At 41.2% G+C, this 26,206-nt stretch overlaps 2 protein-coding genes across 5 annotated transcripts in view; both read right to left on the reverse strand.

The window, feature by feature from the left end:
• Nucleotides 1-2,757: 2,757 nt before the first annotated feature.
• On the reverse strand, nt 2,758-10,994 carry Sdhaf4 (succinate dehydrogenase complex assembly factor 4). Its single transcript, XM_038344244.2, has 3 exons — nt 10,873-10,994; nt 8,808-8,957; nt 2,758-3,154 (listed from the first exon to the last, which is right to left on the reverse strand). Exons 1-3 carry the CDS (start codon nt 10,925-10,927, stop codon nt 3,045-3,047), a joined length of 315 nt encoding a protein of 104 aa, XP_038200172.1. The 5' UTR covers nt 10,928-10,994; the 3' UTR covers nt 2,758-3,044.
• A 6,757-nt stretch (nt 10,995-17,751) lies between these two features.
• Nucleotides 17,752-26,206, reverse strand: part of Fam135a (family with sequence similarity 135 member A) — an 84,501-nt gene continuing 76,046 nt past the window's right edge. For all 4 annotated transcript variants that reach the window (XM_038341563.1, XM_038341564.1, XM_038341562.1 and 1 more), the window contains 2 exons: nt 21,738-21,851; nt 17,752-19,149 (listed from right to left, as the gene is read on the reverse strand). In XM_038341563.1, coding sequence (XP_038197491.1) covers nt 18,944-19,149; nt 21,738-21,851 — 320 coding nt within the window. In that variant the 3' untranslated portion in view covers nt 17,752-18,943. The remainder of the gene's footprint in view (nt 19,150-21,737; nt 21,852-26,206) is intronic.

Here is a 26,206-nt window from a genome sequence, read left to right on the forward strand (position 1 = left end):
CCAGGCCCTACCTGGCAGCTCACAAGCATCTGTAACTCCAGTTTCAGGGAATCCAATGTCCTGACCTCCTCAAGCAGCAAGCAAGCATATGGTGCACATATATACATCACACATGCAGCCAAAGCACTCATACACATCAACACATTTGTCCCCTCCGATGGTTTCTGCATATTTCTGTCATAGCGCACTTAGAGCTCACATCCCTAAATGGTTAGCCCTCGGCACGCTGCTGTCTCTCAGCTCTGCGAACACGTTCTTCTGGAGCAACTCGCGCAGCCAGGAGGGCCCAAGGCCCAAACTCTGCAGCAGAGGACAATGAGCAGAAGATGCTTCTGGCAAGCCCAGAGGACCTGACCCAGCTCTAGCCACGGGGTAGAGGCTGCTACCGACGTCAGCCGAGTAGACTCTTCCATCCTCTGCTTCTCTACACCCTAATGTTGTCTCACTGACTAATACGCATCTCATTCCACCCACCCATATTATCACTATTTTTAACTAATGAGTCTTTCACGTATTCACATAAAAAGTATTTTAACTCAAATGTTTCAAAGTTTGCTTTTCTTAATCATTCCCACAGGAAGCCCAGTGATTTGGAAAAACACATCCATGGTTAAAAATCGTGAACACAACAAACGACATGTGTCAGGATCTACAGAAAATGACACGCATGCTGAAATTGCCCTCGGACATCTACGAGGGTGCTTCTGGAAGAAATCATCTCTTCTTGCTGTTTTTTTTTTTGTTGTTGTTGTTCAAGTTTTTGTTTTCCCTCTTTAAGGTTGTTTAAAGAAACAGCTGCCCAGGCTGTTTTCAAACTCAGTCTTAGGGCTGGCAAGATGGTCTAGTGGCTAACAGCACTTGCTGCCAACTAAGCTTGATGACCCAAGAGCAATCCCAGGAATCTACATAGTGGAGAGAGGACCTGTTCCTGTACTAATTCCTTATAATCTCTTTCGTGCACACGGGCACACACATGAGCACATACTAACACACCCCTCCCCAATGGTTCTGTTTCTCTCGGGAATCCTGAGGCATAGTGTTGTGTGACATTTTGTTTGCTTCTGTCAAATAAGCTTGTCTGGAGATGAGAGGGTGGAGCTAGTCATTAGTCAACCACAGACGCCAGGCAGTGGTGGCACACACCTTCAATCCCCAAATCTGGGAGGAGGAAGTGGAAAGATCAGGAGTTCAAAGTCACCCTGGGCTCAGTGAGATTGAATCAGTCTGGGCGGTGGAGGCCCACACATTTAATCCCCGCACTAGGACACCGAGAGAGGAATAGAAGGCAGGAGGAGGCAGGAGCTCATGGCATTCAGTCCGAGGATTCGTAGAGGTGGGATCGCCCTTTTGGTCTGAGGTAGAGGTAAGACCTAGTGGCTGGCTGTTCTGCTTCTCTTATCCATCAGCTTCCACCCTGATATCTGACTCCTGGTTTTTACTATTAAGACCAATTAGAATTCACACTTCACACAGGAATTCATTAATTTAATCTACCCAGCTGTCCTGTCAGCCACTATTATCCCCAGTTTACACAAAGGGCTACAGAGTACAAGGACATTTAACCACAGATTCAGTTATAGTGACATCAAGAAGTGGGGCCAGGACTGAGTTGAAGTCATTTGCCTCCAAATTAAATATTCTGCATCATCACTATGGCCTTCATTGTTATTTCTTAACCCCCATTTTAACTGTTACCATTGGGCCAGTGAGGTGGCTTACTGGGTCAAAGGCCCACTGCACAAGCTTGATGACCTGACTTCTTGATTCCTGGACCCAGCTGGAGGGAGAAAATCCACTCCTCACATCTGCCCACTCTCTCTCTCTCTCTCTCTCTTTCTCTCTCTCTCTCTCTCTCTCACACACACACACACACACATACATACACACACATACACACACACAGAGATACACATACACACACACAAAAAAAACTTTTAAAGCTGCTATTCTAGTGTCCTTTGTTTCTGTTGCTTTAATAAAACACTGGCTACAAGCAACTCGGAGAGGAAAGAATTTGTTTCATCCTACTGTTTAAGAGTCCACCATGAAGGGAAAGCAGGGTAAGTACATCAGGAACTGAGCAGAGGAGAGCATGGCTTGTCCTCTATGGCTAGCTCAACTTGATTTTTCCTACAGTCCAGGCCCACCTTCCCAATGGCATTACTGCCCACGGTAACTGGGCCCGCCCACGTCAGTCATTAATCAAGAAAATGCTTCACAGACTTGCCCACAGGGTCAGTCTGATAGAAACATTTTCTCAACTGAGGTTCCTGCTTCCAAAATGACTCTGATTTATGTAAAGTTGACGAAAACTGACCTGCACACCTAGTCATAGCAACAGTCATGTAAAGGTTAGTTTCTTGGGGTGGGGAGATGGCTTTGTGGTTAGGAAAGGGTACCACTTTTCAGAGGACCTAAGTTTGGTTCCCAGTATCCAGGCCAGGTCAGCAGGCTCACAACAGCCTGAGACCAAAGCTCCAGACAACCTGACACCCTCTTCTGGCTTCTGTGGCAACTGCACTCACGTGCACACATACACAGACATACAGGTTTAAACATAGAGGTTTAGAGCACCGCAGGGTGCAAGCTCTTGCAGAGGACCTTGGGTTCAGTTTCCAGCACACACATGAGAGCTCAACCACCCCTAACTCCAGTTCCAGGGGGTCTGGTGCCCTCTTCTGGCCTTCATGAGCACCAAGCCCATAGTTACATGCAGGAAAAACACTCACATGTATAAAATAATCAATCTAAAGAAAATATTTTAAAATTATTTATTTCCATGTGCATTTTATAGGCAGCTGATTAAGTCACTAACGATCATGGCAAAGGCATGTAGCTCTCATGGCACTCCCACCCCGACAGGCTTCAGCTGACATGGGTGAACGGAAAAGGGTCTCCAACTTCCTAATCTACAGCAGCGTTTGTTCCGCAAGGCCGTCAGTCTTTTACGACACAGGACGAAAATGACATGACTTCAATGATAGTTCAAAGGAAAACAATGTGAAGTCATTAGAAAAAGGTTCTGCAGTTCAAGAATGTGCCACTTAGAAGTCGATACAGCGTCCTTTCCGTTCCCAGTCTCCGTATCGCGTAGGCTCTGGGCCCCTGGGTCCACCTTTTTCTTTGGTGACTGGGTTCACATCATCTGGAAACTCTAAGGAAGACAGGAGAGATGGACACGGCAGTCAGCAGAGATGGAAGAAAACAATGTGGGCAGCTTTGCGGACAGGACTGCACAAGCTGGTTGGGAGTGCCTGGCTTATCTGCAGTCTTTACAGGGGTCATATATATGGTTCTTCCCTTCTACCTCCGGAACCTGAGATATACATTTTTCATATCCAATCAACTTCACCACTAACACTCATGACTTCTAACTCTTGGAGCACTTTCAGGTCTAGAAACTACTAGAATACAGTTTCAAATGTGGTGCTGGACCCAACAGGAGGGAAGCAGTGAGGACAGGGTTTCTTCACTGAACTTGGAAGGCTTAGAAACAAGTTCAATGGCTCCATTTCCTTTCCAGTAAGACATGCGTGGTGTGTGCCTATCGGAGGTGGTGGTCATACTTACCTCACAGCACTGACTGAACAAGGTGATGTATGTAAAGCTTCTAGCACAGAGACAGGTATGTATAGGTGACTGGTTTTATTTGTGAGCGCTACTGCTCCGTAACAGAGGCTTTGGCTTCACAGATGGGTTTTATGAGCGTTAAGTGAAATCATCGACTTAACACTGTGTGTTCATGGTTGAGAACAGTGCTCAGTAGCAGAATGCTTGCTTTAGCACGAGTCAAGTTCAGTCTCCAGTAACAAACATATGCACGCATGCACGCGCGCACACACCCACACACACACAAATGTGCTACATTTTTTCCTGATAAGAGTCCTTGCTGTCAGTCAAGTCAAATTCTGACGATTTTAATTTTTAATTAATCGGTCAATTTGATGTTAGCTATCACTAATACTGCCTGGGTTGGTGTTAAATGCTGAGAGTCAGATGACCCTTCTGTTATAACCTGATATTGGGCTTTCAATTCTCAGCATTCTATACACCTTAACTCACTCAGTCCACATAATAACTCGGAGTCAGGAAACAACACTGCCCCCACGTTACAGGTATACAGAGTCATTGAGTGTCACACAGCGGGAGAACAGCAGGATGGAGCCTGAACTGAAACCCACAGGCTGCTCTGCCTTGTGTAGAGAAAGAACAGATGAGGAACCAGCTGTCAGAAAGAACCTCCGATCTTGAATGGTGTATTTTTGGAAAACTCAAAAGATCATTGCCCCAAATTTTGCAGCCCCTCTGCAGACTAATCAAAGAAGGTACATAATTCACCTTGAAACTTTCCAAATATTTCTTCAATCTTTATCTTTTCTGTATTGTGCCTAACTCTCCCCTATCCTGGTCATCATTCTGTTTTCTGGAGAAATTCTGGGCTACGGCCCCCCAAGCCTATAATGGAAGCTCCTCTGCTCCCCATTCCTGGGATTCTCTGGGTGTGATAGCAGGGGGTGCTGAGACAAAACACTCAGACTGTGTGGCTTATGCACTAGAAGTCTCAGTGGGGTGGAGGAGCTTGGCTGGGTTGGAATGAGGCCCTCTTCCTGAACTACAGACTACTGTCCCTTCTTTCTGAACTGTCACTTGGAAAAGAGGGAGGCAGTAAGGGTTCCAGTTTCTTTCTCATAAGGGTACTAGTCCCACCATGAGGTCCTCACCCATATGATCCCAACCTAATTATCTCCAAATACCCTCACATTTGGGGTCAGGGCTTGGACAGTACTGGCAAAAAAGAATATGCTGAGTTCATTTGAATGGTGTGATTGTAGTCCCAGCTATTCAGGAAATGAGTCCAGTAGTTCCGGGTTGGTCTAGAACACAAGACCCTCACCACACACACACACACACACACACACACACACACACACACACAGACACACACACACACACACACACAGACACTCTTACTACACGCACACATACACACACAGTGAGACCCTTAACACATACACACATGCATGCACATACAGGCACATGAATACACCATACACACATGTATGTGCATACACATACACACACAATTGTATGCACACATTGAGATGCCCCTTCTCAATGCTGCTGATCACATCAATGAATATCAGATTATAGTGTCATCTCCCACCACCCGTCCTCCATCATATCAACATCCACACCAAGGACCATCACACACGGAGACCAAAAAAGTCCCTAAACCTCCTTATAAGGAGGCTCATCTCACTTGGACTCCCACTGGACTTCCTTATCCCCTGAATGCTTCTTTTATTCTCACTCTTGAGCTCTCTCCTCTTTGACTACAACCTCCTGTTTTCCCTTCTCTCCTCTGTACTTGTCTGACTTTTGCGTCTGTTATACCCTGGAAGTTCCCTGATTCCTCCACCTCCTATTACCCCTGCCTTTACACACTCAGCGGCTCACTCTTAGCACTCCCGTGATCTGCTGTGCCATCTGTGTTCTGCCTCTTACATTTCCAGCCGCACGTGCACAGGCGCTAAAGCATCTTCCTAAAACAGACCTCTTCCACAGTAGACGGAGCGAAGGATGCCAGCCTACAGAGTCTGCCATTTACATAAAACCCTATAAAAAGCAAAACTACAGGGATTGAGAATGCATCAATGGTTGTAGGAAGAGGTGGGGATAGAGTTGATTTAAAAATAAGCAAAAGATAACTCTGTAAGGAATAAGAACATACACTTAATGTTGTTTATATGACTGCAAACATTTATGAAAACTCACAGATATATATATCTTTAAATCACACTTTAATAGAGCTGGCCAGACAATCTCCCGCCAAATACATTTTAAAAATTTAACCATATGTGATGGCACATGCCTTTTACCCCAGCTCTTGGGAGGCAGAGTAAGGAGTGAGTTGGAGGCCACCCTGGTCTACAAAGGGAATTTCAGGCCACCTAGCTAGGGCTGCAGAGTGAGATCTCTTCCCAAAAAATAAAACAAAAACCAAACCAAGACAAACACCTTGCCACAACATCTTTCCTTATTCCCTTCCTGAGATAGGACCTCATGTTGCCCAGGCTGCCTGCCTTCAATTTCTAACCCTCCTTCCATCCGTCTCCCTAGTGCTGGGATTACAGGCACGCACCACTATGTCAGACTTATGGGCTTAGCATGAGGCCAGGGTTCCACGCCTGCTAAACTGGCACTCTTCCAATGAGCTACCCCCTTTCCCTCACTGACCACACCCGGATTTAAACTTGTTTTGATGACACTGATTGCTGGTGTGCATGTGCATATGTGTGCTGTGTATGAGCTGTGATAGTGAGTGTGGAGGTGAGAGGACTGGTTATTCAGGAACCAGTCTTCTTCTACAGCCGAGTTCGGGACTGAACTCTAACTGGTAAGGTTTGGAAGCCATGCTGAAGCCCAGATGCCAGCACTTTACTTTTAGCACTTTCGCCTCCAGAGCTGTACTGCAAGCCAAAACGAACCTCTTTCCTGCTTGGGATTTGCCCATATTCCTGTAAGTAGCCTCACGTGACAGTTAATCTCAGCTGTCTTGTGGATAAGACAAAGTGACCCAGGAGATCTATCTGGGTGTTTCTATGAGGGAGCTTCCAGATCGACAGAGATCCACCCTGAACATTCACCCCATACCATGCCTGAGATCCTGGAAACCAGAATGCGAGCTGAGCACCAGCATTTGCCTCTGCCACCTGCCAACAGACACAATGTGGCTGTCATCTCATGTTCCTGCCACCATACCTGCCTGTCACGATAGGGCTGCGCCCCTCTCAAGCCGTGAGCCCCCACAGGCCGTCCTCTCCTTTAGCTGCTTCTGACAGGGACTGTATCAGTGCAATAAGAAAAAGCAGCCCACACATCCCTTTCCCATGCTCCTGCCGGGAATCCCAATAAACTTGCTGACTCACTGATTTGACAGAACCATTCCTTTGGCCTATTTGGAGCCCTCTCTGGGATAAATTGACCTTTTAAATGTCTCCCCATGAAAAGTCACCCGACACAATCAAAATAAGAACAGGCCTGGAGAACCAGAATTTGGTTCCTGGAGTTAGTGCAGGAGACTTCCAGATGTTCTAACTACAACTCCTGGGAATGCAGTAGCTCTGACTACATGCACAGACCCACACACAAAGAGACATACACATTCAGATATGCGTAATTAAAGTCATACCATTAAAGAAGGAAGAAAAACAATGATAGATTATGTTTAGTCTATTACACTCTGAAAGACAGGAAAAGTATTGGCTCAGGAGCCCAAGACCAAATTCTCAACACAAAGGAGATTTATTTGCCCCAGAGGGACAAAGGCCAGGGAATAAGAGACAAAGACAGGAGATAGAGGACCAAGGAAAGGGCAAAGGGAACCAGGGAAAGGGGACAGGGGTATCTGTCCTGGAGGGATAAAGGTCTGCCTCTGGACAGAGAGGAGACAGACATGACACATAGGAAAATAGTCGTTTATAAAGGCACAAGGAAAACCCTGCGTTAGGATGAGATGTTTAATTTTAACTGGCATGTTAATTAGGTGAGTCAAAGGGGTTTTGATCGCTAGAGCTCATACTTTGATATCTGGATCCTGGTAGTCAGCCTCAGGAGGAGGAAGTGGCCTTGGGGGTTTGCTTCAGGAATGCAATCCAATGATTTTGTTTTAGCAAGACAGGGGGAATGGGGGTGAAGGGGAAGGCCTGCCAGAGCCACATGTTGGAGTGGGCTAGTGTCCCTTCAGATGCTACTTTGTGCCCAGTGGACAGATAGAGGACAGGGACCATGAAGGAAGGTTATTAGAGCTAAGAGAATGAGCAATGTCTTCTCTCTAGTATGGAGTCCTGTGTTCCATTGTTTTCTAAGCCTGGCATCTTCACTGCACCTTGACGCCTTGGCTTTATTTGTACATCAATGATGAGCCACGGCAGTGGATTTTCTTAACAGCAGAACGTTATCAACAAATGCAGGTTTGTTTTTTGGATCACAGAAAATACTAACTTATATGTTTTACCTTTTGAATAGTGAAGGTTTAGTAAAAACAAATTAATAAGATAAAACAATCAAACCAGTAACTAAATAAGTACTAAAACGTAGAAACCCTTTCTTTGAGAACATCTGTGTTGCTCAGGCTAGCCTCACATTCCTGATTCTCTGGTGTCAGTTTACAGAGTGCTGGTATTCCAGACACGTGCCAAGATTTCTAGCTTTAGAAACACCTTTTTGGTGAGGGTTGCACGTGTGTATATGCTTATGTGTATGCATGTGTGATGTATGTGTGGCCTTGTGTGTGTGCATCCATGTACTTCCATGTACTTCTGTGTATGTGCATCCATGTACTTTGTATGTGTGCATGCAGAGGTCAGAGACTGACTTCAGGTGTCTCCCTTGATTGCTCTCCACCTTATATATTGAAGTAAGGTCTCTCATTTGAGCTCAGAGACTATCAATTCAGATAGTCTAGGGAGCTGACTCGCCCCAGAGACTCCTTGTGTCTTCTCGGTGCTGGAAATACACTGGCTATGTATTTACTCTATGGCTGTCAGCCCAAGAGTGCTGGAATCTAAGCTCTGGCTGACCCTCACGCATGTCCAGCAAGTATTTACGTACTAGGCATCTCACCACCCTGAAACCTTTCAAGAAGTAAGCACCACACCCACAGACAGTCCGTACGGGATTTTAACTCACTGACATAGCCTTTGGAAGTGTTACCAGCAAGCAAGAGCACACCTCAGTTCCTGCACTGTTCTATGAGCTATCATCTCTCTGCTGTGCTCAGCACAGACAGCGGTGACTCCACTCACTGTTCAGCGGCTCCCTCTCCGGGTGCGAGTCCTCCAGAGCATCGAAACGACCCAATGGCAACTTTGACTTCTTCAGAGGCTGCTTCACAAGTTCAGATTTTCCCTCTTGATAACTCACTTTCCTCAAAGAGTGACTCAGGAGGGAGGATCCTAACGGAGGAAAAAAAAATATTTTACTTAAAAAAAAAAACAAAACTAATTTTACCTTCTTGTGTTTTGACCATTTATCAAAAAGGACAAATGGCATACAGTGAAAATTCTTTCCTCCACACCTCAATTCTACACAGCTATTTCCCTTCCGTAGAGATAGATAAGCAGTGTTACAAGCTTGCAAGAGCAAGAAAGTAAGGAGACGGGTAAGTATATGGAATAGCTTAGTCACCTCATACTCCTCTGGTTTGGAATATGCACAAACATGGACACTGTCTTCTAATAGTGCACGTGGCAGCCTAACTTCCTTACCATACATACTGTGCACACACACTTCTCTCCAAGAGATGCACCTAGCAACATAAGCCCCACCTCCCCAGCACCGGGATGCACGCACAACCCTCTCTGATGCATGGGATATTTCTCCTTCATCAACAAGTAAGGTAAACTGAGCCCTAAAGGTGTTTCTTTTTTTTTAAAAAAAGGAAAATCTTCTATTTACCGTCTTATGTCTATTTTGGCAAGCGTATGATTGAAGCCAGAAGCATACTAAGAAGGAATATATACAGAAGATGATTATACTACCTAGTATACCAATCAAAATGAGAACCACCCCAGCTCCTTAGTAACCACACCCTCTTCCCTGTACACCCACTAACGAGGCCATAGCTGGCCCTTCTTCATTGTGACCTGAGGCTCTCTTGCAGTAGAAGAATTAAAAGTGTCATTTGCGACTTTGCAATCTGTGGCTTTAATTTCAATTCCTTGGATAAGGAAGCAGTTGGCTTGCCCCAACCCTGACAGGAGAATCAATAGACAGCATCCTCCCTTTAGGAGTTTACCATGCTGGGGCATGGAAAACACTCCAGAGGGTGTAGTACCCTATGCTAGTGTTTCTGGTATTGTCCAAGCGGCCGTAAGAATGGACAATGTATCGTACACAGGTAAAAGATACCAGCTCACATTTCTGTATGGAGTGATCTTGAAGTACGAGTAGCTGAAAAAAAAAATGGATACAAAATGCATCTAAACATTTCAATGGGAAAACGGGTTCATTAATGTTCCCTTTGCTTTATACTTTACATATGTACATGTCATGTGTATATATATATATAATTTCTGGTATCAAACATGACATAATTATTTAAAAACACTGGAATGCTGAATAAACACTAAAGAATTAAAGTTATCACCTAAGGGTTTGGAGCTAGCCTTTATTATCTATAATATTCAAGATTTTAACAACATTTTAACAACCAACAGGTATCAAGTATTTGAAGGAAAAAACTGGAAAGTTTATTAATAAAAAAAAATTCAGGCTACTTGTTAAGAGAGCAGTGTTTCTGTCTTCAGTTTCTGTAATTTCTCAGGAATGTCATCAATTAAACTTACATTCTGCATCTTTGGGATGCTAATGAGGAAAATACTGAGAAATAATGCAACAGTTTTGAAAACGTTAGTTTCTACAGAAAGCACGCAGGTATCTCTTCTAACAGGTCTTGGATTCATGTGCTTTTCGTTATATGTACTCATCTATCTGACTTGTTTACGGAACATTTGTACCGGGCTGACCTTGAACTCAGGGATACTCCTGCTTCTGCGTTCTTAATGCTGGACTAAAGGTATGCACCACCTGCCGGATACAAATTATTCTTGATGGAGGCAAACAATAAATAAATGACACTCATCCCCTAAGTGACTTTCTTTTCCATACTATCCCAACTGCATCCCAGTGCAAGACGCTCCTCGCAAACCACCCGCAAAGTCTGGGTCCCTCCGCCAAGCACACCGGAAAGGCTTAAACCCTGAGGTCACACTACATCGCGGCCGGGTCTCCGCGCCGGCGCATTTGCATGTCAGAAACCGGCTTTTCCGAGGGTCCCCGAGTCTCGGGACCCCGGGCGGATCGCCTTACTTGTTACTCTCCAGACGGAGGCCACCAGAGACCTCGTAAGGCCTGTCGAGACCATACTGCCTTCTCCCGCAGCGCCTGCGCACTGACAGCCAGGTGGGCGAGGCCACCGCGGAGCGCGACCGGGGATCCGCGCGGTCTGCGCATGCGTCAGCGACAGCAGAATTGGGCGGAGCTTCGCCTTGTCCGCCCGACTGACCGGGCCGGTTCAGGCCTCCAAGTACGGCCTCCAGTAATCCTGCATAGCCACGCCCCCAACCTCTATCGGACTCTGTCCCTGATAGTTGCTCCTATCCATTCCAATAGATTCAAAAGACAATAGCAAAAGCCTGCACGGAAGTTACAGGTTCTAGAGTTCACACCACCCTACTGTGTAGTGTGCTTGCCTATCTAGAGGAGGGAAGTTCAAAGTACAAGGAGACAGAAACAGGAATCAACTTAATCTGATTACGGTTTTAGATGTGCATTAATAACACACACACACACACACACACACACACACATACTCACTAGATACAAGTAATTTTTAAAAGTTTCATTACATACCACATGGATGTGTCAAAGTATTGCTCCATAAATCTGTGGTTAAAATACATAAAGATTTAATTATATTGAACCTTCCCATATTTTGAAAATAAAATTTCAGTAAGTTCAGCATATTCAGTCATGTGAATTGATTATTGAGACTGTTCTGTGTCAGAGATCTTTTAAAAATATTTAAAAATTTTGAGGGGCTGGAGAGATGGCTTCTGTTTCAGAGGACCTGCATTTAGTCCCAGCACCCACATGGAGACTCACAAGTTTGTAACTCCAGTTCCAGAGTGTCTGACACCCTCTTCTGGACTTTGTTGACAGTAGGCATGCACATGACATACATACATACGTACATACATACATGCATACTTACATACATACATGCCAGCAAAACACTCATAAAAAACCTTAAAATTTTTGATGTAAAAACCTATATATAAATGACAAATAATGAAAAGCCCCCTCCCTACACATTACTAGAAAACAAAACAAATCCATAGCTGGTTAGATGAACTACTGCACTAAATCCCTGACTTGGAGTCAAAAGAGTTGACCATCAAGAAGACCCACCATAGCAACTTTTCTTACCACAGCTGTGTTTGCTCTCTGGATCCACTAATGCACCCGCAAAGGTGTTAAGAACAAAGGCTTATGTGTACATTTAACTGTCTTGCCCCTCCCAGGACTAATTGGCTAGCACCACTACTTAGCAATGCCAATGACTGACTTGACCTGTACTATAGTATTAAGCAGTCCAAAAGATTAAGGGAATCAATCCAACTGTCATGAAGAAGGTAGCAATTTGCTTGTAAATAATTGTTTGGACTGTTTTCCCTGAATTGTCTTTCCTTTCATACATATCACTTCATTTGTGAAAACTTTGTATGTGGACTTTAAACAGTGTCCCATACGACATTGCTTATCAAAAGAACTTTCTACCTGTGAATGTAAATTCAATATCTGAAGGATCCACCAATCCTATCAAGTATTCTATCTTCCAGACTTTGGTCTTGTAGGATGATGGACAGTTCTACAGGTTTGGTTTTGGAGCCAGGTGATGAAATACTTTGGTATGCTGTCCCTAAAACATATCATATACAGTCAACAGTCTTGAGTTGAGTCTTGTGTTGACCGGAGTCCAGAGAGTAGAAGAGGGAGACCCCATTTACTTCTATATGATGCCTATGTTTGGCTTCCCACTTGAGAAGACATTCTACCATAAACTGTCACTGCCTATTATTTCCTAGTGTACCAGTGTTGCGGAGTGTTGTCCACTAAGAGAGCAGGTGATTACCTCAAGCACGAGACAGTTACTCTACAAAGCTGGGGCTGTTAGCTTTCCCTAGTTAGACTACCCTGAGATCCTAGCCACTCTCCCCTATGCCTCTTCCAGAAGCCTGTAATTCTGCCCCAGCTACACAAGGTCTTGGAAAAGGTTAAGAGAATACAAAAGCAGAATGAGAACTAGACAGAAGTCCATTAATGTAGTTATGGGAACATTGTCATCCATGCTGGTGTGGGGCTTTTCGGGTATGTAGCTGTTTGGGGGTTACCCATGCTCCTGGTTCACCAGTCTTGACAGGAGAGACATCATTCCTTTGGTCTCTCATTGGTGTGTGTGTGTGTGTGTGTGTGTGTGTGTATGTGTGTGTGTGTGAGATGCCTGACCAGAATTTGTATTTTTAATAGTTTCTTATCAAGGAAGATGGCAAAAACACTGTACTATATTTCCTTTTCCACTGGCTCATACATGTTTACTTATGTCATTTTCTGTCTTTTCACCATAGTATTTGTGGTGTTTAAATGAGAATGTGAGAATGCCCCTAGAGGCTCCTATATGCAAATGTCTAGTGACAAGTTGGTTGATTGTTTTGGGATTAGGAGATTGTTGGAGGTTGTCACTGGGAGTGGTTTCAAACTCTGAGGTTTCAAAAGCCCAAGCCAGGCTCAGTGCCACTCTCTGCCTGTGGATCAGGCTGTAAAGAGAAATAACAAAATGTATAGACAGTTTGAGGAGCAAAAGGGTACTGGGGAATGTCCTGTTGGAGCCAAGCCCTGTGCTCAAGTTTAAAGGACTGAGTCAAAATGGAATGAAGGGAACACCTGTCTCAGGGCAAGACTCCGCCCAGCTAAGTCTCCAACTGGTGAATAGTGTAAGCAAAGTTTAAGGAACAAAGAAAATGAACAATGTAAAGTTTATGCAAATATAATTCAAGGAGGGGCCAGGTAACAGCACCAGAAAACAGATTTTGGCATCTAGGGCCACATGGTTCTGGCATTAGTGTTCAGAAAGATACAGAAAAGGGATACGGAATCTCCTTCCAGTTAACAAGGCCATGCTTGTGGCAGGGGAGTCCCTGCATGGAGGCCTGGAGAGACCAGTCATTTCATGAAGCTGTGAAGGTGAAGCCTGGATTGTCTTGGAGACCCGAAGATGTTAGGAGATGCCAGAGCCGTGGGATACCTGCCAGGGAAAACTGTAACATCAATTGGAGATAGTAGATATTGCAGTCAGCAAAGATAAGGGAGGAAGAGTCATCTAAGTCTTTTTCCATAGGACACAAAGATACAGGATCTGGAGTTTGTTATGATGATGCTTCCTTTTGTCTGTCCCCTTGCTTCCCTTGAAGGATATCAATGCATATTCTGTGCCACTGTGTGCTGGAGTATGTGATTTACTTTTGATTTTACATGGGGTTACAGTTGAGTCTCAAGAGACATGGACTTTGGAAAGAGTATTGAGATTCAAAGACCATGGGAACTTTTGAAGCTGGACTACAAACTATTGATGGCAAGAGGCCGGGATGTGGTGGTGTGGATATGAATGACTCCCATAGGCTCATATATCTGAACGTTAGTCCCCAGCTGGTAGACTGTTTTGGAGAGGATTAAGAGGTGTCTTGTTGGACAGGTGTGTCAATGGGATGAGCTATGAGGCTGCCCATGCTAGATTCAGTGCAACCCTGAGGCCTGTGGGTCAGGATGTAAAGATCCCAACTACTCCTGTTTCCTGCCATCATGATCATGGACGAACTCTCTAAATCTGTAAAGCAAATCCCCAGATAAATGCTTTCTTTCCTAAGTGTTCATAGTGCCATAGTATCTCTTCAAAGCAAGAGAACAGCAACCAAGACTATTATATATAAAGTGATGGTTAGGGTCCTAATTTTATGAGATCCGATTTGTTGTTTTAGACTGATCATCAAACAAAGAAAGCCCATAGTGGAAGACAGAGATCCTGGGAGGAAGCACTTTAAATGTAAAATGGAGAACAGTGGATGTGAAAACAAAAAAGGGACCACAAACCGGACATTATTTTTAGTGATATTGGGGTCGAACCCAGGGCTTCACCCAAGTTTTTGAGATAGGATTTCAAGTACTTCAGGAAGGCCTGCCTGTCCTATCTCAGTCTCCCTTGCCACTAGGATTATAAGCATGTACAGTGTTTGGCTAATGTTTTTTAATTGGTGCTATTATGAAACTTTTTATATGGTTGGTGAATCCTTGATATTAATGGCCCCTTTTCAACTTTCTTAAATTATAAAAACAATTCAATGTTATTTCAATGTGACCAACATGAAATTATTAAAGTTTTGTTACTAAGCCTAGCAGAATCATTAGCACCTAAACCTGTGTACAAGTCTACATGCATTTCTTTAGAACAGTGGTTCTCAACCTATAGGTTGTGACCCCCACAGGCTACATATCAGATAATTTACATTCTGATTCATAACAGTAGCAAACTACAGTTATGAGGTAACAAAATAATTTTCTGATTGTGGGTCCCACAACATGAAGAACTGTATCAAACAGTCACAGCATTAAGAAGGTTGAGAACCACTGCTCTAGAATTAAAAATAATCTAACAGGATTTAGCATTAATATAAGGAAAAGGGAAACTAGTATATAATATGCAGAATTCTTATCAAGGTAATTTCAAATAAGCAAGTCTTGGAATTCTATCTATATGCACTGAATTATTTATTGGTTAGCTGTCAAATACATTATTTGTGCTTGAACTTTTCAGTTTGAGTCCAGACTGGGCTGAGCCCTGATGGACCACTCTTTTTTTGGGGGCTGCTTCTTGGGCAAGCTCCCTGTCTACTGGGCACTGTGGTTCTCTTCTCATGGCACCTAATCTTGCAGGTCAACATGGGATAGTCGCAGGCAATGGCAGAGATGGTGGGGAGCGTTACAAATAGTCAAGATCTTTTAAGACTAGGCCCATAGGGAGAGATGGCTCAGCAATTAAGGGCACTACTGCCTGCTCTCCTAGAGAACCCACGTTTGATTCTCAGTCCCCCCAAAAGTGATTCACAACCATCTGTAACTCCAATTCCTGGGACTCAGACACCCTCTTCTGGCTTGTGCAGGCACCCAAGTAGTATGCATGCAGGCAAAACACCAAGACACATAAATAATTTAAAAAAAAAAACAGAAAACTAGGCCAATAATTGGTACACTGTCATACTCAAGAGAATGTTGTTTAAAAAGTCAAGGTCTCATATATCCCAGGCTGGCTTCCACCTACTACTAGGGATGATCATCACCTTCTGATCCTGCTCCAGCTTCTAAAGGCTGAGATCAAACTGGCATGTGCCACCACGCCCATGTTAGGCAAGCACACTACCCACTGAGCTACACCCCCAGTACCCTACTCACATTTCCTATTCAGACCTCGTTGTTCTGGGACAAGGTAGCCCCAAGACTTAGGAAACTGATTCTGGCTCTCCCTGAGAGCAGTTGGCAAGGCTCATTGGCAAGGTCACATTTACAAGGGAAAGATAATTTGGGTTTTAGCCTGGTCATGGCGGTGCACGCCTTTAATCCCAGCACTTGGGAGCCTGAGGCAGGTGGATCTCTATGAGTTTGAAGTCAGCCGGGTCACAAAGTGAGTTTTAGAACAGTCAGAATGTTACACAGAGAAACCCTGCCTCAAAACCTACCCCCGCACCACCAAAATAAAATTCTGTTTTGTGCTCAATCAGTATCATTCTGTCTTTTCTCAGAGATGAGGTTTAAATAACTGTTTTAAATCAAAGAATTTGTCCAATGTACTCCAGCTAGAGAGATGTCAGTTTATGCTAGGGCTCTGGACCAAGTTATGTTTTGAAACTTAAACATCTTTACCGGACCACACTACTCAGGAAGTCCCTTTAAGTCTTCAAGGAGCTAAAGTGATAATTTGCAAAAAAAAAGCAGGATTATTGTTAGAACTGCCCTTTCCTACTTTGAAAACTCAGAGGGTCAGGTACATCTGCTGTCCTTCATGACCCTAGCGTTGGCACAAAACCTGGCTGTGGTCACCTGGTACTCCCACCAGACTGAATCTAGAGGGTGGAGTTGAAAGCCAGTCCTAACAGGCCCCCGGCAACAAGTATACACATCTTCCTTCACTCATCTCAGCGTGAGAGTTCAGATGGGAGTATGGACCTCACTTCCCTTTGGCCTGTCATCCAATCCTGTTCTCTAGTCTTTTCTTCAATTCTTTGAGGGACCTGCTACTCTTTCAATAAATTCTTTTATTCTGTGTTAAGTTACTCATAACCATTCACTCTTTGCAACCAAGAACTATTCTGGTACACACTGATAAGATTAATTCTGCGAGCCAACTGTACCGTGTCAGGTAATCATGGTCCTGCTCTTTCGGAATGTCACCTTATGGAAGTAAATGATACATGATGATTTTCCTGATAAATCAGAAATTAAACATTAGAATTTAAACTACAATCACCGAAATAATTACACTTAAAATAGTTTTGAAATGACCAAAATCCAGTGAACTATGATCCTGAGAGCAAGTTTCCTTTAAATATGATTAATATGATTATGAATGAGGCCTTTGTCAAGGCAGAAGGTATTTAAACTTAAGAAGATCCATACTTCAAACTGAAAACCAACCTATACAAACATGAACAATATATAGCAAAAATATGTGGCTGATAACGGATATATTTATATTTCCAGTTATAATAACTTTGGTATATTTAATGCTTAGTTCAACTCATAAAAAACTTGAAGAACTTTTAAAAAGTAAATAGTTATCAAATATGATCAATGAAATTCTTTTCAGTACTTGATGTATATGAAAGATTAGTATATCTACTTATGAATGAAAGCATAGGCAGCCATTTATCTTAATGATGACACATTCAGAGAAGGCATCGGGGTGCTGCGCAATATCAGGGTATGCTATATAAACCGAGCTGGTATTAGCCTATGACACACGGAGGATGGATGGATATGCCATTGTATAACTCATCCACTGTCCAAAGAGTATCCACTCTGCACAGGCCACTGCTGCACCTCCAAGGATTCTAAGAGTAAGCAACACGTCACAAATGTTACTACTATTCCTCCAGAAAGGCATTTTCTCATTTATTAACATCAGAGGCAATTGACATACTAAAAATAAACATGCACCAATTATACATAATACAGACTTAACAAAAACCGTTGCCCACTACAAGTGGTGAATGTAAACAGACCTTCCATCCACCTGTAGCACATTATTATTTTCACAAGTAAAACAGGAGGGGGTAGTGAATTGAATGCTGTTCAGCACCGTTTGTAAAGTCAAAAGACTCAACATCTCCATATATCAAAAACATCTGCATCGGTATCACCAAACATGTAAAGTTTATCATCTCTCAATTTTAACTCTATTTACATGACTCTTAGCTTGATACATTTTAACAGTATTTAAAAATTATCTAAATTCATAAAAGTATTTCATAAATTTCAACATTTAATTATTACACAGAAGGAACTCTATGAAAAGGGTTAAAGGACTGCTGTGAGAAATTCAAGCAACATTACTAAATTTAACAAAATTCCAGCCAAATCAAGGCAGAGGGCATTCAAAAATCTTTATGCTCCTAATGAACAAGAAAAGTCCAGGAATAAAAGTCAGTATGAGAAATAATGTTGAAATGACCAGTAAAAATATATTTTAATAAGCATGACACGTTTAATAGCAACAATAATGACTTTATAGAAAACCTTTAAAACATTGGCATGTATGAACCACCTGGTTTGAGCAAATGTAAAGTTAGTATTTTAGGATTAAAGAGGTTGATTTCAAAAATACATTTTAGCAGCCATTTTATTTCCAGTTAAAACAGAATAAAGTGTTAAAAGTAAAATTTATTGTCCACTAAAAGCCCCAAATTAGAAAATTTAAAATCCTATACTATCCTAACAGCCTTTACCGTGATGTGATGTAGTCTGAATAATGATCGTGGAAGCCAATAATAAATGATCAGACATACATATGGGCTCAAAGTTTCACTGAAATACTTAGGTAGCAAAACATATGAAAAATAGAAAAGTAAAAAGATAAAATTAAAAAAATATTGCACAGCCACATTACCTAGAAAGTAAAGTTGATGTTTAAAAGGCTCTACACATGGATGATATAAATTATCTTCCATAAAAAAGGTATAAATATGTCTTAGAACTTAACATCTACACACTATAATACATTATTTAAATCGTTGCTGAATGAGGTAATTGGTAAGTCTCTAATAATGCTTCTGTCCTACTGGAAATATTTGAGGGCAGCAACCAGGAAAAACTTCTCTAAAAATATTTCCGAATCGAGAACAGCTATGTGTGCAGCTCTCCCGATGAGCGAATCAGCCGTGTTGGGCAAGGCATTAATGACATTGTATCGAACCAAATTACAGCCTTTGCTTTGCAGAACTGGGCGAAGTAAGTTGTGGATCATTTCTGAATAGATTTGTCCTATAAAGCAGACAAAAAGGAAAATTATTTGCATAACTGAAAGTCTGTCAACTTCCCTCTAATTTATAAAATTTACATTATTTTTACATAAAGCAGAAAAGTATCATTATTTTCTTTTCTTCAGCTATTATTTTGAGATTATTTTATAGGAAATATTAGTAATCATAATACCTTACCTGGCCAATTCAAATTTATTATAAACTATATTTGTCCATTTTTAACTCAGAACAATGCATATAAAGCAGTTTTCTTTAACTTTAGTCACTAATAATTTGCTAAGCAAAAAAAAATAAGCTGATGACAAAATATTTTGATATGGTAAAATAAAATACTTTATATACTGTAGCAAGTACTTTAAAAATAATTGTATGGCAGATAACATTTCTACAATATTTTGACAAAGAACAGCAACTTCCTCTTGTCAGAACAATTTCAGTGGGCTTGAAGAGTGTGTTTTTGTAGTCGAAGTGGATATTTAGCATTTTTTTAATGCTCTACACCATACTTTTAAGTTTAAAGTGAGTCCTCCACTTTTCTTGCCCTCTATCTTATATTTTAATGCGAAGTTTGACCCCTCATATGAGAAGAAAGCATGCTGTTTTCTTTTTGAACCTGTCTTATTTTATTTAACATGGGGATCTCAGATTTATCCATTTCATACGGATGCCATTCATTTTTATAGCTGAATATGCGCCACATTTTCTTAATCTTGTTTTAAGAAAGGGAACTATGAGAGGTGAGAGGAGGTCAGACAGGAAGGGGAGAGAATGAGAATAACGGAATATGTGCTTCATAGAAAGAGAAGAGGGGAGGAAGGGGACCAGAAAGAGGGGTAGAGGCAGGGTGGGCGAGGGCATATGGGCATAGATAAGAAATAAAGGTACAAAAATGTCAAAATAAAACACACTTCTTTATATGCAAAACAGACAAAACCCTGAATCAGCTTTAATTCAAAGCTGGACTCCTATTCTCCCTTCCTTCTTTTGTTAATTCTTAGAATGGATTTAGCAGGTCATGTTAAGTAAAAAAGACAAAGACGAGATATATCATATTTGTACATATATAAGTATACAAACTAGTATAAGGTACAAAATATTGCTTATAATACTTCTATACTCCTTATAAGTAGCTAAAGTTCTCAGGGAAGCAGGTAATTTAAGCACAGTAGATTTCATGTTTCAGAAATAGGATGTAGTACTGAGGAATGACAGGAAGGAAACAACATATAGAAGAATAAAGACATAGAAACAGGCATTTAAAAGAAGACTAATAACACATAAGTTAACCAAAGAAAAAGCACAAAGCAAAGAAACTACAATCAAATCTTTTCATAACCTTCCTTCCTCTTAAGTTTTACTGGGAGTCAAACTGGTTTTTTGAGTCCCTGCTGGTTTTCAAAGTATGTTTAAAAAAGAAGACTTTTGGCACAGAATCTCATAGTTAAAAGACTTTTATTTCATTTTGGCTATCCATCTGAATAGTTTTGTATTTTTCCCTTATGTAGGCTCAACTTATTCTGATGGCACAGTAAGGGCGACACAGAGTACCATGTTAGGCTCTGCCAATATACATGCAAATTAAAAGCCCCTACTTTAAGGAGCTGGCTGCAGTCACAGTGTACAACAAGAAAAGGCTCAAGTGTCTAAAAAAGGAGCTAAAACAATGCTGGGAGGTAGAAGATCCAGATACTTACTTTAAGCCTGTATTTGTCAGCAGTGACTTTGCATAAACCATGAAGTATCTTTGAGCTTTAGTAACTAAATGAGCAAACAAGACTGAGGTTGCCTAGCAGCTTCAACTACCTTTGATGCCACAAGCAGCAAAGGAACCAAGAGTACTCAGTGGTATTATACAGGGTCATCCTTGCTGCCATTGTCACCTAAGTGGTGACAGAAAAACATTAAGCACAAGCACTACCATAACAACCAAGCCCAACAACAGAGGGGGATCCAAAGTTCACGTTACTTTCTAGATAGCAGAGTGCAGAAACTTTAATTACACAAAAGACAGCAGAAGAGGAAAATATGCAAAACACAGGAGAAGACTAGCCTTAGATAAGAGGAGGAGAAGAAAGGGAAAGACATGAATTGGTGATAAATTTTGGCTCTGGGCTCTGATTGTTCTTCATGGACGGGCTCTGTGGGAGCCTTCTCAGCTTGGTCGATCACCTTCCTGGACCTGGGGGGAGGTGGGAGGACCTTGGTCTTAGCATAGAGTGGGGAACCCTGATGGCTCCTTGGCCTTGAGAGGGAGGGAGGGGAGGTATGGGTGGAGGGGAGGGGAGGGAAGGGGGAGAAGGAGGGGAGAGAAGGGGGAGAAGGAGGGGAGGGAGGGGGGAGGAGGAGGGAAGGAGATGGAAATTTTTAAATATAAAAAAAAAATAAAAAAAATAAAAAAAAATAAAAAAAAATGAAAAAAAAAACAGAAAAAAAAAAAGAAAGTATGAATAAATGAATTGGTGTCTAATCCAGCAAAATGTAAATTAAAGGACTAGTTGCAGCCATGAAAGGCCCTTGAAAAAAAAAAAAAAATTTTGGAAAAACTTCATTCATACACAACACTCACTGAAGTATCTGTTTACTCATTACCTGACTGCTTGTCTTTTAAAGCTGTTTTACACATTTCAATGCGGGCAGAATGGTAAGGAACATAGCGATCCTGTAGAGATCCTACCAGCACAACGTTCTTGAAATAATGAAGTCCTAAAGGTAGAAAATAAAGAATTAGAATGCAAAACTTAACCAGATGTAAATTTACTAGTATCATAATAAATAAAAATTAAATTTCCTCAGCAGTAGTATATTTATGACTTTTAGATACATCATGATTCTATCCTTCAAATTTCTAGCTGCTCTCAGAAAAGTCACTTCAGTGTATGCAATTGCTATGTTCAAGGAGAACCAATGCTCGTCTGCACTTAATGACAGCACAACGACTCTGGCATGGTGGCATGGGGAGACTGAGAAATTAGATGTGGGCATCCGGGGCTCTAAAGTCTATGATGGCCTTGCCTTCCAGAAGGCAATATTTATGGATAATCTGAAGAAACAAAATCATATTCTTCCATAAAAAAACCAGATCACTATTTAAAATCATTTAAACATTTTTCTTAAGTTTTTCCTTTTAACACCTGTCTATCACCACTCATATAGTCTGCTTATTTGACTTGGGGAAGAGAACACATGCTTTGATTCTCTCTCTCTCTCTCTCTCTCTCTCTCTCTCTCTCTCTCTCTCTCTCTCTCCCTCCCTCTCTCCCTCCCTCCCTCCCTTCCTCCCTCCTTCCCACTCCCTCCCTCCCTTTCTTTCGATTTTTTTGAGACAGGACAGCCTTGGCTGTCCCTGAATTCAAAGAGATCTCTGCCTCCCAAGTGCTAGGATTAAAGATGTGCGCCACTACTGCCAGCTGCTTTGATCTTCTTAGGGACAATAATAATGGATACTGTGATCCAGTCACAATTTGTCACCCTCCCACACACTTTTTCTTTATAAAGAAGGCGAGTTCAGGTTAAGTCCATGGGTTACTTTTGTGACTGAACTCAAAAAGTATTCAACTTCTTAACATCATCATATTCAAACTTGCTATTTGGCTTATTAATAAATAAAAATTTATGTGATTATCAAATAAAATGATGGTAATATATCACAACTGGAGTATGCAGACATGGTGTTTTGTTCTATACTATTTCACAGTAAAATTTTGAGATTTTATGCTAAGTCAGAGTCTTAGGATAAGCTAATTGTGAAGATGACTTTTGACTAAATGCAAGACTTTGGAGACATCTCTTTTTCTCTTGGAACTCAAGGAGCATGACTCTGAAAAGGTTGGGCCTATATAAAGACCAGCAACACTCATTGTAGATAATCATGTTTACAAAAAGTAAGGCCATTCTTCCCCTTTCCTCATGAAATGTTATCACATGTTTTGAGTGACAGGTTGAAAAAAACCAGAATACTCAAGCTGTAATGTAAACAACCAACTATCTATAAGGGAATTAATCAACTGCACACATACATACACATATATTTCATAAATGAAGTTCCCTTCTTCATTGCCATATTTGATGAATCAAATTTGTTCCACTTTTGGCATCATCAGATAGGAAAATACCCCGATGCCCAGGTCTGCAGACCGGCTACAGTCACTCCCTGGATAACCTGTCTCCGTAAGCAGATGGGCATGCGGAGGGTGATGAACACTCATGTCCAGATCGCAGCCTTTTCTATGAATAATTTGCTCTTTTCTCACTTAAAAAAAGGGGGGGGGGATTTACTTGTACTTGCTGTGTGTAACTATTTCACTACATGCATTTATGCTATAACACATCCATGCCTGGCATTTCCAGGGGTCAGAAGAGAGTATCAGATTCCCTGGAGCCAGAGTTACAAATGTTTGAAGTTATCATTCTGGTGCTGGGAACTGAACCGGAGCAGCAAGTACCCTTAACCAGAGAGGCACCTCTCTCTCCAGTCCTATCATGTTCATTTCCTACTCTGTAAGGGCAAGATATTTCATCAGTTTTAGATTTTTTGCTTTTATTTTTTGTTTATTTTCTGAGACAAGGTTTTGCTATATAGCCCTGGCTGTCCTAGAACTACCTCTGTAGACTAGGCCAGCCTTGAACTCACAGAGATCCACCTGTTTCCTGCTTCTGTCTCTGAAGTGTTGGGATTAAAGACATGTGCTACCACTGTCCAGCTCAGTTTTAGATCTAACTACTATGGACAACTCTAGGGCATAAGTTTCTGGAGATTCCAGTACAACGTAAAATTTTTCTTATCAAAATTAAATTAGATTTGACTCTCACAATAAAAAATGGCTTCGCAAATTGATTTTTTTGGGGGGGCACATTTTTCATAAATTGAATGAGTGCTAGACCTGTAACTCCAACAGACTAGGTGGAGACATATTTTTATTAATACATAGATAAGGCAACATATAGAAAACATATACTTCTAGAAAAAAATTAGGTGTTAGTCTACAACTATACAGGAGCATATTGACTTCCAATTCTTTTTAAAAAGAGGTAAACGAAAATATGAAAATTATTATCTTAAATTTATCACTCATGTGTACAAGCAGTTCTAGAGACCATACATTCTGAATATAAAATAACATTACTGAAAAGTTACCCCAAGCTACAAAGACACTGTCATGTAACAATTCACTTTGTTAACTTATCTAAAAGCTTTTCCACCAAGGACTACAAACAGTGTATAAGTACGAGGATGCTTTTATGTTGTAATCCACAGGGAAACAATTCTTGGAGCTGTGTATTACATAGCTCTGGCAGGCTCATTCAACAATGTTCATTTCTGTACTTTGCCTCAATGGCTATTATATTATGAAGGAAAAGAAGAAGTCAAAGTATCTTTATCTGCAGATGATACTATTTTCTATAAAAAAAAAAAGCCTCTAAAAACACCATCAGAAAACTTCTACAGGTGACAAACACTTTCAGCAAAGTTTGAGTATAAAATTAGCACACACATATACAAATCAATATACAAATGACAGACTGATAAAGAAATTGGGGAAACAATACCTTCCACAATAGCATAAAAAACAAATTCTTGGGATTACTAACTAAACAAAACTAAGAATTATATAATAAAAACTTTAAGACACTGAGGAAGAATCTAAAGAAAACACCAGAAGAAGGAATATCTCCCATGTTCATGGATCAAAAGGATTAACATAGTAAAGATGGCCAGCCATCCTACCTAAAGCAATCTACAGATCCAATGTAATCCCCATTAAAGTTCCAACACAATTATTCAGAGAAATTGAGAAGATTTTCAACTTCATACAAAAATACAAAACCAGGATAGCTAAAACAATTTTAAAAATAATAAAAGAATTGTTGGAGGTACCACAATCGCTGATTTTAAGGTATACTATAGAGCTATAGTAACAACAACAACAATAAAAATAAACATAGGATTAGCATAGAAAGACACACTGATCAATGGAATTGAACTAAAGACCTAGACAGAAGTTCACACACCTATGGAACCTTGATTTATGAGAAAGTAGTCAGAAAAACACAGTAGAGAGGCCAGTATCTTTCTCAAATGGTGGGGGCCAAACTGGATGGCTGTACCTAAAAGAATGCAAATAGATCCCTATTTAACACCCTCCACAAAACTCAACTCTGAAAGGACCGCAGCATGAGAGCAGATATCCTGAATCTAACAGAAATTGTAGAATAGGCTTGAACTCATTGGCACAGGAGAGGACATTTTGAACAGAACACTGACAGCACAGCCACTAAGACCAACAATTAATAAATGGGATCTCATGAAACTGAAAAGCTGCTGTATGGCAAAGAACACCATCATTTGGACAAAGGAACAGACTATGGAAGAGGAAAAGATTTTTACTAATACATGTCTGTAAGAGGGCTATTATCTAAAATGTATAAAGAACTAAAAAACAAACATCATGAAGAAAAGTAACCCAATTAAAAATGGGGTCCAGAACTAAATATAGAGTTCTCAAAAGAAGAACACAAATGCTGAGAAAGAAAGAAATGTTCAACATCCTTAGTCATAAGAGAAATGTAAGTCAAAACTACTTTTGAGATTTCATCTTTCCCAGTTAGAATGGCCATAATCAATAAAACAAATGTCAGCACGTTTGTGGGGATGTGGAGAAAGCAGGGCATGCATTCATTCCTGGTGAGAGTGCAAAGTTACGCAGCCACTGTGGAAATCAGTGCAGCAGTTCCTCAGGAAGCTGGGAATAGAGCTACATCAAGATCTAGCTATACTACTCCTGGGTATATATCCAAAGGATACTTCATCCTGCTACAGAGACACTTGCTTAACCATGTTCACTGATACTCTATTTATAACAGTCGGAAAAATTTAAACAGTCTAGATATCCATCAACTAATGAATGGATAAATAATATAAGGTGGTACATTTACATGATAGGAGTATTATTTAGTTCTTAAGAAAAATTAGCAGGTAAATGGATGGAGCTATGAAAAAAAAAATCTCAAGTGAAGTAACCCAGTCCCCCAAAGACAAATATTGTATGTTTTTTTCTTATA

The sequence above is a fragment of the Arvicola amphibius genome, chromosome 9 (genome assembly GCF_903992535.2).
Source record: "Arvicola amphibius chromosome 9, mArvAmp1.2, whole genome shotgun sequence".
In the NCBI taxonomy this organism is placed as follows: domain Eukaryota; kingdom Metazoa; phylum Chordata; class Mammalia; order Rodentia; family Cricetidae; genus Arvicola; species Arvicola amphibius.

Bases quoted from the DNA above. Each gene is read 5' to 3' on its own strand.
- Sdhaf4 (XM_038344244.2), bottom strand. From the start codon at position 10,927: ATGGTCTCGACAGGCCTTACGAGGTCTCTGGTGGCCTCCGTCTGGAGA. The intron at 8,958-10,872 runs GTAAGGCGATCC...TTCCTCCGTTAG, and splicing joins CTCCGTCTGGAGAGTAACAA to GATCCTCCCTCCTGAGTCAC. The intron at 3,155-8,807 runs GTGAGTGGAGTC...TGTCTTCCTTAG, and splicing joins GGAGAGGGAGCCGCTGAACA to AGTTTCCAGATGATGTGAAC.